Genomic DNA, 21559 nt, shown 5'->3' with positions numbered 1-21559 from the left:
CTACAGGCAACTTAATCAGAAATAAAAAAAAATGGATAATGATTTCAAGAAGCAAGAAACAAAGGTGATGTGGAAAAGTGATTATCAAAATAATAGAGAACTCTGCTAAATCTCTCTCACTCTGCTATGAGAAGAATAACTACTAAATCATTGATACTTTGCTTATAAATTTTATTCTTTAAAATGTTGAAGAAATGATAAGGAAAACTCATTGTGGACATGATTATGAACAATATGGAATAAATTATAGTGGATATAGAAATGGTTAGAAATTTGATAGGAAGAGATTGCTCACTCCTTCTTAGAGTTCTCCACATATGAATAAAAAGGAGAATGGTAGACATCATCTAAGTCTGAGAGAATGGCTTTTAAAGAATTCAGAAAAAAAGCATAGAAAGGATAATATCACATAAAGTTCTATAAGGAAAGTGGTCTAAATCAAGAATGGCATCTTCTCAAGAATAAAATTCTGGCAAAGGAAAAGCCAGAAATGATTCCAATGAGGGGGAAAAAAAAGAGTGAACTATCAAAAGAAACCCAAGTCGCAGGAAACATTGAAACATTAAAAAGAATGTTAAGAATACCAGAGCCTAAAACAAGTTGAGCATTGTGTTAAATTCCAAGAACAAAAACGTCTTTTTTTTTTTTTTTAGCTCTGGTGGGAATGGGAAGGTCAATGAAGAGATGGGATGATTGATCAAGGTAGATGAGACAGTGATAACCAGAAATAGAGAGATGTAATCTTGTTTTGTATTTTTTCCTTTCTACCATGAATGATTTTCAGGCTCTGATGTATACAACAATACTGGATAACAGGGAATTGAAATCTAAGATATGGGAGGTGATAAAAGAAAAAACTAGTTGCCCTCAATAAGTTCAAGTTACCAGGTCCAGTAAAACTACTTCCTAGGGCAGAAAAAAACTACAAATGTAATTGCTAGTCCTCTATCAGTGATTTTTGAACAATCCTGAAGAAAAATTAGTGATTTATTTTAAATCCTAAAGAAAGGATTAAGTGCTGATGGAGCTGTTAGGAATGACAAATATTGTAGAAGAGAATCAAAATTTAAAAAAAAATATCATTTGGCTAGAACAAATAAAGTAAGACACATAAAAATAAATTAAATAGTGATAAGGATAGAGGCCTACATTTGGGTCAAAAAGTCCCAAATGCATGAGTAATGAGTTGCCAAATAGTTCAGACCAGTGGTGTCAAATTCAAAAGAACTATGGGCCCCTAAACCATACATAACAATACTTACAGGTCTCAGATTGACTTAGAAAACCATTTATAAGCATTATCTGGATTTTGTAAAATTTTAAATTTATTTTGTTAATATTTCCCAATTACATTTTAGTTTTATTTGAGCCCACTCAGCAGTACTGAGATTTACAGGTTTGACAACTGCAGTCTAGGCAACATTTCATGTAACAAAGACTAAAGGCTTGTTATGAACTGGAAGAACTCTGATTTAAAAGCTAGAAAAGCTAATGAAAACATGATTGGCCAGAATGAGGAAATTCATAGCCCTTTGTTCTAGTTAATTTGGCAATATTATTTTCCTTTTGGGGTACCATATTTTATGATAAACATTTAGACACCAAAGATAGCCAGAGGTAGGCAAATATGGTAGGAAGACTTGAAAAATGGAAGATTTAGTTAAAAGAACTTGGGATTGTTTACCCCAGAGAAGAGAAGACTTGAAGGGACCAAATAGTCCTTCAAGTATATGAAGGATGGTGATTTGAAAGCAAGATCAAATTTCCTCAACTTGACTTAGATGGCAGAACTAGGAAAAGTGAATGAGAATTCAAAAGAAGCAGATTTCACGTGGATATAAGGTATTCACTTATGACTTGAGCTGTCTAAAAGCAGAATGGGCTACCTTGGAAAGAAATGAGTTTCTAAACACTAGAAATTCTTAAGTAAACAGTAAACGATGATCTATTAGGAATGTCCTGAAAGATCCTATCTTGGGTATGGATGGCATTAGAAGACCTCTGGAGTCTCAGCTCTTAAATTTTGTGATTCTAAGGAACAGCTAAGTTCTGCAGAGGATGGCAAAGCCAAACTCCCCGGGCTTCACAGGCATGCATACAAGCTTAAGATTGACATTGTGTCTGACACCACGCCATGTAGGCACTGATTTTCATATGTCAAGAAGGTAACTCCAGGTAGCCTTTTCATATTACAAGGATCAGAAGCAACTACCTCCCCAGCTAAATAAAAAATAAATCTATTTGGGGGGAGGGCACGAAGGGGAAAAAGATGATATTCTATGTGACAGGGAAGGGAATGTTGTTCTAGCCCTACCAGAAGGAGGGTGTCACTAGTTAAATAGAACATGCATATCAAAGCTTACTTGGCTTCCAGGGCCAGAGCGATGATGCCAGCAGCCATGGGGGCCGAGGCTGATGTCCCTGTATGGTTGTCTGTGCAACGTTGCCTTAGATCTGTGGTGATCTAGAAAAGAGGAAAAGTAAAATTTTAGGATGCAGCTTGGAAAGACCCTGAATGTCAAAAGCAAACTTTACTGTGGTCAAAAAGTGTCATATGTGAGAGAAGAAACAAAATCCCCAATATGGAAAGAAATAAAGCCATCATAAATGGGAGGAAGAAAAGGAAAGGGAAGGAGAAAGGAGGGAAATCTTTGAAAACACTAGTTTTATGGTTTTTGAAAGAAAGGTAAATGTTTTATATTTATCTGGAAAATTGCTTCAAATCACTAATAAGAGAAATGAACATCAAAATAGCTATTGCATTTAGCACAGTGTCTGAAAAATAGTAAGCACTTAATGAATGTTGGTTGAGTTTTTTCTCATGCCTTGAAAATTGGCAGAGATTCAAGTCAAATAATGGAAATAGCCAAGGTTAGGAGCAGTGAGGTGGTTTAGTGTATAGAGAACCAGGCCTGGAGTTGGAGGGACCTAGATTCAAATTTGACTTCGGATATTTCCTAGCTGCATGACTTGGGCAAGTCACGTAACCCCAATTGCCTAGCTCTTTTCTCTCTTCTGCCTTGGAACCAATACTTAATATTGATTTTAAGACAGAAGGTGAGGGCTAAAAAAGTAGTTTAGGTTGGAGTAGTTGCAGGAATACATCCATGCAAATACAGAGTTAATGGTGCTATGAATTGGTCCAAACATTAAGGAAAGTAATTAGAAATTATACTATTTCTAGAAGTGGCTAAATGAAATTGTCCAAATTCCAGAGATATCATTGCTATGTATAGAGGTCAAAAACATCAATCTTCTCCTCATACCTAAACAGACTTAACCAAAAATTAATAAGAAAGAAGTCAAGGAACTGAATAGAATCTTACTTAAATTAAATGATAGTTATCTAGAGAATGAGAATAGAAAGGATTATGCATTCTCTGTGGTACATGGTACCTTTACAAAAATTGACCATCTATTAGAGAGAATCATTATACTTCAATGTAGAAAAGCAGAAATATTAAATGTATCCTTTTTAGGCCACAGTGCATTAAAGTTACATATAGTAAGAGACCATAGAAACACAAAGTAAAAATTAATTGGAGACTAAATAACTTAATCTTAAAGAATGAGTAGATTAAAGAACAAGTCATAGAAACAATAGAAAATTTCATTAAAAAGAATGACATAAATGAAATAACAAACCCAAACCAAAAGGTAGAGCAAAAGTAGTAATTAGAGGAAATTTATATATCTAAATGCCTATATTAATAAAATAGAGAAAGAATGGATGAATGAATTAAGAAATTAAACAACCAAACATCAAAATAGAAATCCTAAAAATTAAAGGTGAGATCAATAAAACTAAAAGTAAGAAAACCATTGGCTAAATAAATAAATAAATAAATATAAGAGTTGGCTTGATGAATAAATCAACAAAATAGATAAACCATTGCTTAATATGATTAAAGGAGAGAAAAATCAAATCACTAGGATTAAAGATGAAAAGGGTGAATATACCATCAATGAAAATTAAATTAAAGCAATTATTGAGATTTTGCTAAATAATATGCCAACAAATTTAACAAACAATGTAAATGAAATGGAAGAATACTTACAAAAATATAAACTGCCTAGACTATCAGAGGAGAAAAGAGAATATCTAAATAAACCTATTAAAAAAAAAAAAGAAATTGAGCAGGTCATAAGTGAATTTCTAAAAGAAAAATGCAAAGACCAGGTGGATTCATAAATGAATTTTACCAAACATTTGAAGAGCAACTAATTCTGATATTAAATAAATTATTCGAAATAACAGGTAAAGAAGGAGTTTTGCCAAGCTTCTTTTAGGAAACAAATATGGGACTGATACCTAAACTAGGAAGATTAAAGACAGAGGAGGAAATTATATATATCATTTTCATTAATGAATTGGCATGAAAAAACCTAAATAAAATACTAGATAAAAGACTATAACAAAATATCACAAGGATTATACATTGTGGCCAAAGAGAATTTAAACAAGGAATGCAGGGATGGTTCAATGTAAGTAAAAGCGTCAACATAACTGATCACATTAATAACAAAAGTAATAAGAATCATATGATTAGATGCAGAAAAAGCCTTTGATAAAATATAATACTGATTCTTATTAAAAATGCTGGAAGGGAGCAGCTGGGTAGCTCAGTGGATTAAGAGTCAAGCCTAGAGATGGGAGGTCCTGGGTTCGAATTTGGCCTCAGACAATTCCCAGCTGTGTGACCCTGGGCAAGTCACTTAACCCCCATTGCCTAGCCCTTACCACTCTTCTGCCTTGGAGCCAATACATAGTATTTATTGACTCCAAGACAGAAGGTAAAGGTTTAAAAAAAATACTGGAAACATAGGTAAAGATCGATTTCTTCTTAAAATAATATAAAGCATATACCTAAAACTGTCAACAAATTTATTTGTAATAGGGAGAGGCTAGAAGCCTTCACAATAAGATCAGGAGTAAAACAGGGATGACTATGATCACCAATATTATTTAATATAGTATTAGATATGGTAGCAATAGCAGTAAGAGAAGAAAAAGAAAATGAATCAGAATGTGTAGAGGTAATAAAACTCTCTCTTTTTGCAGATGAGATGATGGTCTATGTGGAAAATCCTAAAGATTCATCTAAAAAGATAATTGAAACTATCCGTAGACTGATACACTGCGATACAATTAAATGTAATGCACTTCTCCATTAGTGGCAATGCAATGATCCTGAACAACTTGGAGGGAGATTGTTCAGGGACATTGCATTGACCCTAATGGAGAAGTCCATTACCTTTGATTGTACCACAGTGTATCAGTCTCTGTGTACAATGTTTTCCTGGCTCTGCTCCTTTTACTCTGCATCACTTCCTGGAGGTTGTTCCAGTCTCCATGGAATTCCTCCACTTTATTATTCCTTTTAGCACAAGAGTATTCCATCATCAACATATACCACAATTTGTTCAGCCATTCCCCAATTGAAGGGCATCCCCTCATTTTCCAATTTTTGGCCATCACACAGAGTGCAGCTATGAATATTCTTGTACAAATCTTTTTCCTTATTAAGAGATAACAATCTTACCTAAACTATTGTACTTATTGAATTCCATCTCAATCAAATTATCAAAAAAACTGTCTTATTGAACTAGAAAAAAATAGCAAAATTTATTTGGAAAACAAAAGATCAAGAATGGAAAAGAAATAATTTTTAAAATGTAAAGGAAGAAAGTCTAGCAATGCCAGATGATAAACTGTATTATAAAACAGTAATTACAAAAACTATTTGATCCTGTCTAAGAAATAGAAAGGTAGAGCAGTGGAATAGAAAAGATAACCACAAACAGCAGTAAAAGATTTTAGTAACTTTGTATTTGACAAAAACATAGCCCCAGGCTTTTAGGATAAGAAATCACTCATTGGTAAAAATTTCTGTGACAACTGAAAAGTAGTTTCACAGAAACTAGATAATAGACAAATGTCTTAAACCATTCACTCTAAGAAGATAAAAATTGATATATGACATAAATAGGAGATATTTGAACAGGTAACATATTACCTATCAGGTTTATGAATAGGAGAAGAATTTGTGAGTCTACAAGAGATGGAGAGCATAGTGAGATGTAAAATGGGCAATTTTAGGTACATTAAATTGAAAAGGTTTTGTACAAGTAAAATACAAGTTACCAAGATTAGAAGTAAGATAGGAAATTGGGGGAAAATTTTCATAATCTCTCAGATGTGTCATGTCAAAAATATATTGTGAAATTTGTCAAATTTATAATAATAAATAAAAATAAGAGCCAACCTCCAGTTGAGAAAAGGGCAAAAGATATGAATAGAAAGTTTTTGGATGAAGAAATCAAAGTCATATAGAGGTATATGAAAAAATGCTCTAAATCATTACTTATTAGGGAAATGTAAACCAAAACATTTCTGAGGTATCATTTCATGTCCATCAAAGTGACTAAAATCACAAAAGAGAAAAAGGACAAATGTTGAAAGGCATTTGGAAAAGTGATGAACCTTATGCATTAATGGTGGAACTTTGAACTGATCCAGCCATTTTGGAAAGCAATTTGGAATTGCACCCAGATATACAAAACTATATATATCCCTAGACTCAGCAAAACAATTGTTGGGTCTATTTCCCAAAGGAGATCAGAGAAAAGGAAAAGAACCTATATATCCCAAAATATTTATAGCAATTCTCTTTGTGGTGGCAAAGAAATGAAAATCAGGAGGATGTCCATCAATTAGGGAATGACTAAACAAATTGTAGTACAGGTATATGATTATGATGGAATAGCACTGTGCCATAAAAAACAATGAGCAGATTAACTTTTTAAATATTTGGAAAGAACCATATGAAATAATGAAGAGTGAAATGAGTGGAACCAAGTTCTCATTATATACATCTACAGATTTGATATTTGAAAAATAACTTGTGAATGTTTACTTTCAGAGAATGAGCTGAGAAGTAGAAACATGAAACACATAATCTATATATTTTGTCAGATGATGCCTTCTATGGTGTGGGAAGGAGAAGAAAAGGCTGAGTAAATGAATAAATAAAAAGAATTAAATTGGAAAAGCAAAAAAGTTCAAAGACAAAAGGAAAGAGTAGCAGAACTTTGGTGGTAGCAAAGAACTAGATACAAAATAGATGACAATTTGGTTGTACATGAATGTCACACACAATTGCTATACTGTAAGAAATAACAAATTTGAAACAAGTTGAGAGATACTATCAAGGTGTTGGTTAGTTTTACTGAACTTCTTTTCCCTCTTTCTTTTCTCAAAATTTCGCAAAAGATGAATTGCTGAGTGGGAAGGAGGGACATATTCAGGAATGAATGTGATATAAAAACAAAAGGTATCAATAACATTTTAAAAATGAGACAAAGTAAGATTTTTAAAAATGCTGTTTTTAATTCACGGTTTCAAATGCCTCTGTGGCCTACTCATCTCCAAATAAATATTCATTTGAGATGCACCTGTAAAATGAAAGATCTAAAAACTGTGGTTAAAAATGGATTATCCATCTGTTGAAACAAAAATAAATACTAAGAGAAGCTAAGAAATAATTCTATTCACATCCATACCTTTTAGCACACTTTTATAAGTGTGCAGTAGAATATTTTATGTATAAACACATAATCTATGTAACACAATTATATGTAATATAATATTGTGTGTATTATATATGATCAATAATATATAATGATACACCGATGGTTATATATAATATAGGTATATACAGAGAGAATTATTACTAAAATAGAATTTAGTGTTTTGAGGGAATCAGTCTGAACAAAGACTTAAAGGATACAATGCAAACAAAAGAATACAATACAATCTATGAATAAACTTACATGTAACACAAATTCATGGCATTATTGTGTATACTTGTCATTATGAGTAGATTTGTTGTTACTCCATTTTCCTTATAAAAGAATAGGAACTAGATAAAAAATGCCTTTGACCATTGTCAATCTATTATCTCAGAGCAGGAATGGTTGAACACCATGACCATCCAATAATTGTTCAGTGGTTTGTGAGATGAGTTAGTGATCTCATTCTAGTTTCTAGTGAATATCAGTAATGCAATTGGCTCCTTTCTTGGCCAACACAGCAGAAAGGTGAAGGCGGGTGGCAGAAAAACAATGACCCTTCTCTCTAATCTCTACATGTGGTCCCTCCAAGAGGAGCTTGAGGATTAATGGGATTCAGTTTGTAAAGTACCCTGAGCTACCCAGAAGAAAAGAACTACATAAATCCCTAATAAACTAGCTATGGAATTTCTTTTAAGTCCTACAAGAAACAAATAGGATCTCCACTAGCATTTTTCCGAGGACTAGATTCAAAGATGTCAGATCCAGTTGAGAAGATCATGTGCATGAAATTGGTGATTCTGTACAGAAATCACAGGAGTCTGTAAAGCTGCAAAGGACCTTCGAGGTCATCTAGTTAAACAGACTTATTTTATAAAGAGTGCCATCAATTTGAATGCCCACTCTTGTTTTCAATTTTTCTTTCTTTTTTGATTTTCCTCTTCTCTCTTCCTTCTTTTTAATACATTGTAATTTCCCTGGCTTTCTTGCCTCATAATTATACACTTAGCAAGGCACTACAATACAGATTATGAAGAAAAGGAGAAGATGGGGAGCAGGGAGGGCTACCAAAATTTATAATCTGGCCACCGATGACCCTGCCTAAATTATGATCTAATAAAGATGTGAGAACAAAAGACATTGAAAATATTTGAGAAGAAAGGGGGGAAAATTATCTATCTTGTACTGAATGGTTATCCAGAGACTAAGTTTGGGACTAGATTTAGAAAGCTCAGGCTTTTCACAATTAATTTTTAAATGGATGAGTTTGTCTCATGTAAATGAATTCATTCTAGAAAGCAAAGAAGCTCTCCTCAGGAGATCCATTTTAGAGTGTGCCAGAAACCAATTTCTTTTATAGTCTTCACATATATACTGAAGTTCAGAGAGAGGGTTTGCCTACATTCTTCTCAGTTGACTTCACTCATATAGATCTGTCTCTTACCAAGTCTTTCAGTTCCCCCAATCCCCTCAGCAGCTGAAGAAAAGACTGAAGATTTTGCAGGATGTGTTCCCAGTGGGCACTGACTTTGCTCATTCCTCAGCTGTGCAGATGCTCTCAACCCTCAGAAACATAGTCTGAAAAAATACTATATTGAGAGTATATGCAACATTGAACAAATCAAATGAGTACCGATGGTCATCTTGAGATCATGGCTTTACATATTTATAATGTCAAGTACCAAATGATAATTTGCTGTTTGCCATCAAACATTTTGTGTGCCCATCATTCCCATACAGAAACATAAGCATATCTTTTGATAAATCTGGGACAAATGACTGTTAACTATCTATTTTTGTATCATTTATCTACAAACAAATCATTTTTACATTTTTACTCCCTAAAGTTATAATCAATAGGTAATTGTTACATTCCAAAACCTATCCTCATTTTATTTTATTTTTTTCTTTCAGCAAGTCTTCTTCAAGGAAACTTGAGCACAATCCCCCCCAACCCAGACCCTTCCCCCATACCCCAGGGGGAAGAAAGAGACAAAGAAGATATCCTCACTCCCATCTCTTCCTGTTTCAAGTGGAAATTCCTGCAGGGCTATTTCAAAAGAAAGTTACTGACAGTTGTGAAGATGTTTAGGTGTAAATTACCCAAAAGATCTAAGGCTGGGTTTTCATCATGAAAAGAGCACTCATCATCAGAGAACTCTTGGGCTTATCCATAGAAAGAAAAGGCATAATAAGACCACCAAGGAACAAGCAAATTTCAAGAAGAAAAATGACATTCCCAATCCTGGGACCACATGGGGGCAACCTCATTAATCACAATACATGCACAGAGAACCTGATAGAATCACAAAGAATGATTTAAAAGGATGGTTAGCATTCAGCTGTCAGTTGACCCCATGGGAGCAGGGAGCAGAGAGACTCTATGTGCATCACCCAGATGAGGACACAAAGGAAAAGTGCAATACTGTGTTTAAGACCATCCAAGAAAGATCTTGATTTCAGTCCTGGCTGCATTTTTTTTTTTGACAAACTGTAAATTCACCATCCAACTGTAAATTGATTTCACCATCCAAAATGGAATTTTCATCAATGGATTTCTTAAATGATCTTTGAAAATCCTATTTGTTCCCCTCAAAGTGAAATAAATGGGGGATGACACTAGACATCATGACATAAGTTGTCCTGGACACCTCTAATAGTGGAATCAGATGGTTGTCCAGAGCAAATTCACCTAAAGATACAGAGAGTTAGTTTGTGAATTTGTATTAAGCTAATAACTTTCTTGGGAACCTTATTGGGGTCTGGTGCAGAGGTGGGGAAGGGATGGTATTGTGTTATTAAGTTTTTATATCTTTAGAACAGAGGACTTGAATCTGGGGCTAGACTTTGATGAACTATATATATATATATATATATATATATATATATATATATTAAGTTCCAATCATGATCAATTTATTGATGAAGTGAGAATTTGTCAATAACAGAAAATGAGCTGCTTTAGAAAAGCTAAGACCCCAAATGAAGGAGATGGCTCTCTTTTATTTATTTATATTATAAAGATATTTTATTTACCAATTACACATAATAACAAATTTCCACATAAGTTTTCTTTATTTTTTTCCAATTTAAACATTATTTTATTTGGTCATTTTCAAATAATATTCCTTGGAAACAAAGATCCTTTTCTTTTCCTCCCCCCCCTCCCCCCGCCCACCGCCCCTCCCCTAGCCAAAGCATGATTCCACTGGATATCACATGTGTCCTTGATTCGAACGCATTTCCATGTTGTTGGTATTTGCATTAGGGTGTTCATTTAGAGTCTCTCCTCAGTCATATCCCCTCCACCCCTGTAGTCAAGCAGTTGCTTATCTTGGGTGTTTTTACTCCCACCATTTATCCTTTGCTTGTGGATAGTGCTTTTTTTCTCCTGGATCCCTGCAGAATGTTCAGGGACATTGTATTGACACTAATGGAGAAGTCCATTGCATTCTCTTGTACCACAGTGTGTCAGTCTCTGTGTACAATATTTTCCTGGTTCTGTTCCTCTCGCTCTGCATCACTTCCTGGAGGTTGTTCCAGTCTCCATGGAATTCCTCCACTTTATTATTCCTTTTAGCACAATAGTATTCCATCACCAACATATACCAAAATTTGTTCAGCCATTCCCCAATTGAAGGGCATCCTTTCATTTTCCAATTTTTGGCCACCACAAAGAGCGCAGCTATGAATATTCTTGCAAAAGACTTTTTCCTTATCTCTTTGGGGTACAAACCCAGCAGTGCTATGGCTGGATCAAAGGGCAGACATTCTTTAATCGCCCTTTGGGCATAGTTCCAAATTGCCCTCCAGAACAGTTGGATAAATTCACAACTCCACCAGCAATGAATTAATGTCCCCGACTCCTTTGCTGTCATATTAGCCAATCTGCTAAGTGTGAGGTGATACCTCAGAGTTTTTTTGATTTGCATCTCTCTGATTATAAGAGATTTAGAGCACTTTTTCATGTGCTTATTAATAGTATTGATTTATTTGGCTGAAAACTGCCTGTTCATGTCCCTTGCTCATTTATCAATTGGAGAATGGCTTGATTTTTTTATACAATTGATTTAGTTCTTTATAAATTTGAGTAATTAGACCTTTGTCAGAGGATTTTGGTATGAAAATTGTTTCCCAATTTGTTGCTTCCCTCCTCAATTTGGTTGCATTGGTTTTGTTTGTACAAAAACTTTTTAATTTGAAGTAATCAAAATTGTTTATTTTACATTTTGTGACTCTTTCTATGTTTTGCTGGGTTTTAAAGTCTTTCCCTTCCCACAGGTCTGACATGTATATTATTCTGTGTTCACCTATTTTCCTTCTTTATGTTCACCCATTCTGAGTTTATCTTGTTGTAGGGTGTGAGGTGTTGATCCAAACCTATTCTCTCCCACACTGTCTTCCAGTTTTCCCAGCAGTTTTTGTTAAATAGTGGGTTTTTGTCCCAGAAGCTGGGCTCTTTGGGTTTATCATATACTGTCTTACTGGGGTCACTTACCCCAAGTCTATTCCACTGATCCTCCTTTCTGTCTCTTAGCCAGGACCAAATTGTTTTGATGACCACTGCTTTATAATAGAGTTTGAGATCTGGGACTGCAAGGCCACCTTCCTTTGTATTTTTTTTTCATTATTTCCCTGGATATATTTGATCCTTTGTTCTTCCAAATGAATTTTGTTATAGTTTTTTCCAAATCAGTAAAAAAGTTTTTTGGAAGTTCAATAGGTATATCACTAAATATATAAATAAGTTTGGGTAGGATGGTCATTTTTATTATATTGGCTCATCCTATGCATGAGCAGTTAATGTTTTTCCAATTGCTCAAGTCTAGTTTTAGTTGGGTGGAGAGTGTTTTGTAGTTGTGCTCATATAGTTTCTGTGTTTGTCTCGGCAGATAGATTCCTAAGTATTTTATTTTATCTAAGGTGATTTTGAATGGGATTTCTCTTTCTAGTTTTTGCTGCTGAGCTGTGTTGGAGATATATAGAAATGCTGATGACTTATGCGGGTTTATTTTGTAACCTGCAACTTTGCTAAAGTCGTTGATTATTTTGACTAGCTTTTTGGTTGATTCTCTAGGATTCTTTAAGTAGACCGTCATGTCATCTGCAAAGAGTGATAACTTGGTCTCCTCCTTGCCTATTTTGATGCCTTCAATGTCTTTTTCTTCTCTAATTGCTACTGCTAGTGTTTCTAATACAATGTTAAATAATAGAGGTGATAACAGGCATCCTTGTTTCACAACTGATCTTATTGGGAATGCATCTTGTTTATACCCATTGCAGATGATGTTAGTTGATGGTTTTAGATATATACTGTTTATTATTTTTAGGAATGACCTTTCTATTCCTATGCTTTCTAGTGTTTTTAATAGGAATGAGCGTTGTATTTTATCAAAGGCTTTTTCTGCATCCATTGAGATAGTCATGTGATGTTTGTCTGTTTATTTGTTGATATGGTCAATTATGTGGATGGTTTTCTTAATATTGAACCAGCCCTGCATTCCTGGTATAAATCCTACTTGATCATAGGGAATGATCCTCCTGATCACTTGCTGGAGTCTTTTTGCGAGTATCCTATTTACGATTTTTGCATCTATATTCATTAAGGGAGATTGGTCTATAGTTTTCTTTCTCCGTTTTTGACCTGCCAGGCTTTGGGATCAATACCATGTTTGTGTCATAAAATGAATTTGGTAGAACTCCTTCTTGGCTTATTCTGTCAAATAGTTTTTATATTATTGGGATTAGTTGTTTTGTGAATGTTTGATAGAATTCACTTGTGAATCCATCAGGCACTGGGGACTTTTTCTTAGGGAGTTCTTTGATGGCCTATTGGATTTCTTTTTCTGATATGGGATTATTTAAGAATTCTATTTCTTTTTCTGTTAGTCTAGGCAATTTATATTTTTGTAAATATTCATCCATATGACCTAGGTTGGTATATTTATTGCCATATAGTTGGGCAAAGTAGTTTTTAATGATTGCCTTAATTTCCTCTTCATTGGGGGTGAGGTCCCCCTTTTCATCTTTGATGCTGTTAATTTGCCTTTCTTCTTTCCTTTTTTTAATTAGATTGACCAGTACTTTGTCTATTTTGTCTTTTTTTTTCAAAGTACCAGGTTCTATTCTTGTTTATTAGTTTAATAGTTCTATTACTTCTGATTTTATTAATTTCTCCCTTAATTTTTAGGATCTCTAGTTTGGTTTTCTTCTAGGGCTTTTTAATTTGTTCATTTTCAAGTTTTTTGATTTGTATTTCCAATTCATTGATCTCTGTCCTCCCTAATTTGTTAATATATGCACTCAAGGATATGATTTTTCCTCTGAGTACTGCTTTGGCTGCATCCCATAAGGTTTGAAAGGATGTCTCACCATTGTAATTATCCTCAATGAAATTATTAATTGTTTCTATGATTTCTTCTCTAACTAACCAATTTTGGACTATCATATTATTTAATTTCCAATTAATTTTTGATTTGGCTCTCCATGTACCCTTACTTATCATTATTTTTATTACCTTAGGATCTGAAAAGGTTGCATTTATTATTTCTGCTTTTCTACATTTGTATGCCATATTTCTGTGACCTAATGTATGGTCAATCTTTGTGAATGTGCCATGTGGTGCTGAGAAGAAGGTGTATTCCTTTTTGTCCCTATTTATTTTTCTCCATATGTCTATTAACTCTAATTTTTCTAAGATTTCATTCACATCTTTTACCTCTTTCTTATTTATTTTTTATTTTGATTTATCTAAATTTGATAGTGGTTGGTTCAAATCCCCCACTAATATGGTTTTGCTGTCTATTTCCTCCTTCAATTCTTCTAGTTTTTCCATTAGAAATTTGGGTGCTATACCATTTGGTACATACATGTTGATTAGTGATAATTCCTCATTGTCTATACTCCCTTTTAACAGAATTTATTTACCTTCCCTATTCCTTTGGATCTGGTCAATTTTGCTTTGGCTTTGTCAGATATCATGATTGCAACTCCTGCCTTCTTTCTATCAGTTGAGGCCCAGAAGGTCTTACTCCATCCTTTAATTCTAACCTTGTGAGTATCAACCTGCCTCATATGTGTTTCTTGAAGACAACATATAGTAGGGTTTTGGATTCTAATCCATTCTGCTATTCTTCTACGTTTTATGGGTGAGTTCATCCCATTCACGTTCAAAGTTACGATTGTCACTTGTGGATTCCCTGGCATTTTGACATCCTCCCCATAATTCTGACCTTTCTTCTTTAGCTATAACCTTTTAAACTAGTGATTTAATTTAGATTAGTCCCCCTACTCCCCTCCCTTGATATGCTTCCCTTTTTGTTCCCTTCCCCTCCCCCCTCTTTCCCTCCCTTTTTATACTCCCTCACCCCACCCCTCCTTAATTTCCATTCTCTCTTACCCTGTTGGATAAGATAAAGTTCAAGATCCCAATGGATCTAGATGTTCTAAGCTCTCAGAGTTGATTTCACTGAGAGTAAGGTTTAAGTAATACCAATTAGCACTTTCTTCCTCTCCTCACTATAGGAATTTCCCTAAAGGAAATTTCTTCCCCTCCCCTTCCCATGTGTATCTTTGTGTGATAAAGATTATTCTATTTAGTTTTTTTCTATTTCTTGAAGTATATTTTAGTACCACCAACGATTCACCTCTTCCCTTTTTCTTTCTTTCATCCCCCTTTCTCCATATTGTCTTAATGCCCCAATCATTACCTATACGTGATTCTTCTAACTACTTTAATGATGCATACAATGTTTGAGAGTTACACATTACATTTTCCCTACATTTTAATATATATAATTTGATATAAATGTAGTCCTTGTAGAAGAGAGTTTGAATAAAAGAAAAAGATAACATTTTTCTCCTTTTCCCTTTCCTTCATATTTACCTTTTCAAGTTTTCCTTGCTCTTTGTGTTTGGATATCAAACTTTCCACAGAGCTCTGGTCTTTTCTTTATAAAAACTTGGAAATCTTTCTATTTTGTTGAATGCCAATACTTTCCCCTGGGAAGTATATAGTCAGTTTTGCTGGGTAGTTGATTCTTGGTTGGAGACCCATCTCTCTTGCCTTTCTGAAAATCATGTTCCATGCCTTACGGTCGTTCAGAGTGGAAATTGCAAGGTCTTGTGTGACCCTGATTGACATTCCTTTATATCTAAATTGTCTTTTTTCTGGCTTCTTGTAAGATTTTTGTTTTGCTCAAAATCTTTGGAATTTGGCAATTACATTCCTTGGAGTTGTCTTTTGGGGATTTAGTGTAGAGGGTGTTCTGTGGACTCTTTCAATGCCTGTATTTCCCCCTTGTTCTAGAATCTTTAGGCAATTTTCTTTGATGATATCTTGTATTATGATGTTGAGATTACTTTTTATTTCTGGCTTTTCTGGTAGGCCAATTATTCTCAGATTGTCTCTCCTTCCTCCATTTTCCAGGTCTGTCACCTTGTCAGTGAGATATTTTATGTTATCTTTTGATTTCTTAGTCTTTTGGCTTTGCTTTATTAATTCTTGCTCTTTTGCAAGATCATTGTCTTCCACTTGCCTGATTCTGACCTTTAAAGCCTGGATTTCCTTTTCAGTTTGTTCTATCCTGCCATTTGAGGCTTCAAGCTGTTTCTGTAGTTGTATTTTTTCATGCTTCAGATTGCTGAGTTCCTTTTGCATTATTTCCCATTTTTCCTGCCAGAAGGCTTTCATGTTTTTGATAACTTCCAATTTAAATTCTTCAAGAGCTTGTGGACAATTTCCATTTCTCTTGGAAGGTTTTGGAGCATTTGTTTGCGCTTCCTCTTCTGCTATTTCCTCTGTTTTTTTTGTGTGTGTTTTCCCTCCATAAAATGTATCCAAAGTCACCCCCTTCTTCTTGCTTTTCTTGGTGTTGAGGTGTTGGGGTTCTTGGGTACAGTTTGCCATCTCTGTGTTTTGCTTCTTTTTTCCTTCCTCCCCTTTCCAGTCAGAAATCTGAATGAGTAGTACTTGCTCTCAGTATAAGGGTCTAATGGTCAAAGCTTTAGTCTCAGGCTAATTCTAGGTTCTCTGCAGCTGCGCTGTCTTCCTGGGGAGGCCCAAGGACTGCCCTCCCCTGCCTGCCAGCATTTGGGGAGTTATTGCTCTGAGGTGAAAGTCTTTGGTGATCTTAGCTAACTCCCAAGACCTGTAGGTGCCCCTTGCTCATGTCAGGGGATCCCTTCGTGCACTTGGTGAATATATCGTGCTAGTTCTGGGAGCCTGAGATCTGTGCTTCCCTAGTCCGCCTACTGGAGTTTCGGGTGTTAGTACTCTCAGGAGAAGGACCTTATCTTATTCAGATCCCCACACCTGGGGCTGCCCGTGGTTCAGTCCTGGGGTGCCCCTCCATCACTTGTTGATTCTGGCCAGTGCTGACTTTAACTCTTGCTCTGGCTGTTTGGTGGGGAGGGATGGGTGGGTCAGCTCTTCGTCCTTTATATTGTGGAGATGCCGGAATCCCACCTATCTTCAGCCTTATTGTGGTGTCTTATGAGGATGGTTGTTTTTTATTTTGGGAGGGCCTTTTGAGGTCATCTGTGTCATTGGGTCTGAGGAGAGGAAGCAAGCCGCGTCTACTCTGCAGCCATGCTTACCTGGAAGTCCAATGTATATATATTTTAAACCCTCACCTTCAGTCTTAAAATCAATACTTTGCATTGGTTCTAAGGCAGAAGAGTGATAAAGGCTAGGTAATGGGGATCAAGTGATTTGCCCAGGGTCACACAGCTTGAAAATGTCTGAGGTCACATTTGAACCAAGGACCTCCCATCTCTGAGCCTGGTTCTCTATGTACTGAGTCACTCAGCTGCCCCATTAAATATTTTAATAATTTCATTTCAACATAACTGATTTCCTTTATAGTTCTATGGATTTTATTTTCTACATTTAAGAACACTATTTTGAGAAGGCATTAACTTCACCAGAATGCCAAAGGGGTTATTCCTATAAACCACCCATCTCCCAAAAAAGTTAAAAACCCTTTGGTTGAAAAAGTAAGAATGGGCAAGTGTTGAAGATCCAAATAGGGTGTGAAGTGATCATTATAACTTTTTAAAGTTGTTTCTTATTTCCTGATATTTCTCATTTCACTACTTGAAGCCTTAGCAGTAACTAGAACATTCTAATGTAGTGATTATCCCTTCTGATGATATTTTAGCTCAAATGACTCATTCATTTAAGTGTCTTTGATTTCAATCTTTCCTCTACTTGCTTTTGGTTCACATCTATCATATGTTTACACCAATTCCCATATTTTGACGTCATATAGTACCGTATTAACTAAAAGAATAACTGAACAGAGGGAAATTTTCTCTTTTAAGTAGCAAATGATACTAGTGTCTGCTTAACTGGATCAATTTCTACAATTGGTTTTTATCTCTGTTTTTGACCCAAGAGAAGTTGTTCCAGATGCCCTTCTGAGGACTAATGGAAGAAATGAAAACCTAAATGTATTAATGAATAAAATATGTGGTGTTGATTTATTTAGCACAACAGGATTAAAAAAAATAAGATGGGGGGGCAGTTCATTTTCTGATGGCCACAACAATCATAGGCTAATACAAAAATCAAACTTCCTCTGGCAAAAATTAAACTTACATCAAGGTTCTCTTGGAGGAGTGAAGCCTTTACAAAACTGGTATGGCAGGATCTGTGACTGTAATGTCTAAAAGGTGTCTATGAGTTTCTAAATGGGACTATGTGATTTTAGTTTATATTCAAGTTATTTATCATAAATGAATCTCTTACCTTCTCCATGTATAGAATCATTGTTCATTTGGTTTGTTTGGAAAGATAATTAAAATAATTTAAATTTCCGTTTTTAAGCCCTTACCTCTGTAAACCTTAAAATTTCTTAGACTTATAAATGTTGGAAATTTCACCATTGTGAAATTTCATACTTGGAAAATTTCTTACTGATAGTCTATTGGAATGTGAACCCCATTGGCATGGGAGGTTCCTCTTCCTCCCTTCTTAAGATTACTTTAGGACAGAAACCTTTGGCTGAACAATGGAAAGGGCTTTGACCTATGCTTAAGCATAGAACAGGAAGTTCTTTGAGTCATGATTGATTTTAGAATTGATACAATAGAGAGACTTGGAATGACAGAACCAGGTCTTGGAAATTACAATCTCCACCATACTCAGTCCTAACAGGATTTAGGAAGGGCTGCAGCATAGATCAAAATTTAATTATTCCAATCTCCACCCTACTCAGGGTAACAGGATTTAGGAAGGGCTGTAGCAAAGGATCAAGATTTAATTATTTGAGAATATGACCTTCAACAGACATGTGCAAAGCCACAGACCTCTGGGCGGTCCTGGGTTAAGGTAGAGATACCATTGGCACAGGGAAGACATGGACAGTGATTGGTAGATGTGAGAACTGAGGGGAGGGAACTTGGATGGTTTCCTTAAAGATAGTGGGGTCTGAGGATGAAAGGGAGTGGTTGGAGAGGTTTTGCTCTGAGAGGTTGTGCTCTGAGAAGCTTGCTCTGAAGGAAGTTAGAGGTGGAGGCCCCTGAGACTGTTTCTCCATTTTGGTCATCTGAGTGATAGGGACTGATCTCTTTTCTTTGCCTCAGCTATCTAAGGGCTTGGGCCTTTTGGCCCAGCCTAAACAGAAGGGGTATTTAAGCCCTATTCCCTTCTCTCCCCTTTTCTCTCTCCCTCTCTCTCTCTATCTCTAATACCTTTCTTCCTCCTGTTTGTAATTAAACTCCATAAAAGGTTGACTGCTGACTTGAGTTTTCATTTAGGAATTACATAGCTGAATTCCTTGGCGATCTTAAATTAATATATATCAGTCTTTTAAAGTGATTTCCTTGTCACACCTCCCATCTTAGAAACATTACTATGTATTGGTTCCAATGTAGAAGAGTGGTAATGGCTAAGCAATGGAGGTTAAGTGACTTTCCCAGGGTCACACAGATAGGAAGTATCTGAGGCCAGATTTGAACCACAGATCTCCTATTCTTAGAGCTGGCTCTCTTTCCACCAGGCCACCAAGCTGCCCCTAGTAAAACTGCATTTTAATTAATATCATTATGAAAGAGGACTCTGAAATATAATTTCAGCAAATGTCCCATATAGAGCACATTTTATTGATCTCACCAGGAGGATTTCTACACAGCCAACAATATTGTACAAATACTTTGTCTTTTCTGATCCCTTTTCATGTAATAGCTACTCTCTATAATGAAGGAACTTGTAAATTTCTTGAGGGCACAGACAATGTTCTAGTTTTCTTTTTATCACTCACAGCCCCTAGCAATGGACTTTGACCAAAGAAAGTACTCAATAGATGTAGGTTGAATGAATCAATGGCAGGCCCATATCGATTTCTCTCTTCTCTGACTTCTAATAGTACTTTGTCTGCACAACATTCTGCCACTGAATCATACGGACTTATGTTCTTGTTTCACAATGTGTCTTATCCCAACAAAGTATTTGGTAGGGACATAACAAATACTTGATAAGTTACATTGTTCAAGGTATTGGAGGGCAAGAATACAGAGCTACGTTTTAAAACCTTCTGAGGTAATTGTGTGATGATTATCCATCAACTCTTCCCATCTTGTAACAAGACCAGGCTCATCTCATTCTTAATGATTTTTTAAAATTTTTTCCATTTAAAAATTTTAATAACAAACTTCCATATGAGTTTTCCAAAGTCATATGATCCATATTGTCTCCTTCTCTTCTTCCCTTCCCCCCTCCCAGTGCTGACCAGCAATTCCATTTGGGTTATATATATATATATGTATATATATATATATAATCACACAAAACATATTTCCATATTATTCATTTTTGTAAGCGAATAATCTCATAGAGCCAAATCCCCAAAACATAAACCCAAATAAACAAGTGATAAGTCATCTGTTTTCATTGGCATTTCTACTCCAGCAGTCCTTTTTCCAGAGGTGGATAGCATTCCTTTTCATAAGTCCCCCAGAATTGTCTTGGATCATTGTTCAGTCTCAATTATTTTAACAAAGATTCATGTAAACTTTAAAACAACCCACAAAAACAATATGAAAAAAAGATTCCTAAATTCAGAGGCAGATGGGGTGTTGTGTATGCATGGAGTTCCTATTTCCTATTAGGTTCAGAACACATTTGTTTACTGACTATGTCACTATAGAAATATTATAATGAGATTTCTTTTTTCTTTATCCTTTTATTTCTTTTTTTTTTTGCTGGTTGTCATGGTTCAGTGATTTTATTCATGTCTGACTCTTTGTGAATTCATTTGGGGTTTTCTTGGCAAAGATACTGAAGTGGTTTGTCATTTCCTTTTCCAGCTTATTTTATCGATGAAGAAATGGAGGCAAACAGGATTAAGTAACTTGCCCAGGGATACATAGCTAGTAAATATGAGGCAGGATTCAAACTCAGGTCTTCCTGATTACAGTCCTTACTATCCATTGTACCACCTAGCAGCCTTTTTTTTTTTTAACTGGGTCTGTGATTAATGCTTACTTAATAATAATATTTATATAGATCTTTAAGGATGTCTGTCCTTACAACACTCCTGTGAGGTAGGTACTATTAATATCCCTATTTTATCCATGAGAAAAATGGAATAAGAAAGAACTTAAATTTGGCTTGCCTGGGCACCTAAAACTAACATGTCTGAAGCATTTCTTGAACACAGGTCTTTCAGAATCCAAGTCCTACCCACGATGTACTCCACTACCTAGCTATTTGCTTTGTAATTTATAGTTTTATGAGATGTCTGATGGACCAAAATCTTAACTAATTTGCTCAAGGTCACATTGTCAGCATATATCAGAGGCCACACTTGAATCCCCACCTTCCTAATTCCTAGATTAATTAATTCTTCCCATTATACCACACTGATTTCCAATGCAAGCTTGCTCCAGTTAAATCATTCAACTTGTAGCTAGGAAAAAACACTGCATGATATATCATGCTAATCACTGAAAATAGATACAGCTGTGCCAGATTGCCACAGACAAT

General features: G+C 35.3%; 1 protein-coding gene across 1 annotated transcript in view; it reads right to left on the bottom strand.

Annotated features, from left to right (window-relative positions):
• The window catches only part of PCSK5 (proprotein convertase subtilisin/kexin type 5), a gene marked incomplete at its 5' end in the record, with an annotated part of 595445 nt that overhangs the window by 327209 nt on the left and 246677 nt on the right, over positions 1-21559 (bottom strand). Inside the window, one exon of the mRNA XM_056806299.1 lies at positions 2364-2464. Within this exon, the coding sequence (XP_056662277.1) occupies positions 2364-2464 (101 nt within the window). The remainder of the gene's footprint in view (positions 1-2363; positions 2465-21559) is intronic.

Source organism: Monodelphis domestica, chromosome 7 (genome assembly GCF_027887165.1).
Source record: "Monodelphis domestica isolate mMonDom1 chromosome 7, mMonDom1.pri, whole genome shotgun sequence".
Lineage (NCBI taxonomy): Eukaryota > Metazoa > Chordata > Mammalia > Didelphimorphia > Didelphidae > Monodelphis > Monodelphis domestica.
The sequence above is the reverse complement of the archived record's forward strand: the minus strand, read 5'-3'. Positions and strand labels throughout refer to the sequence as shown.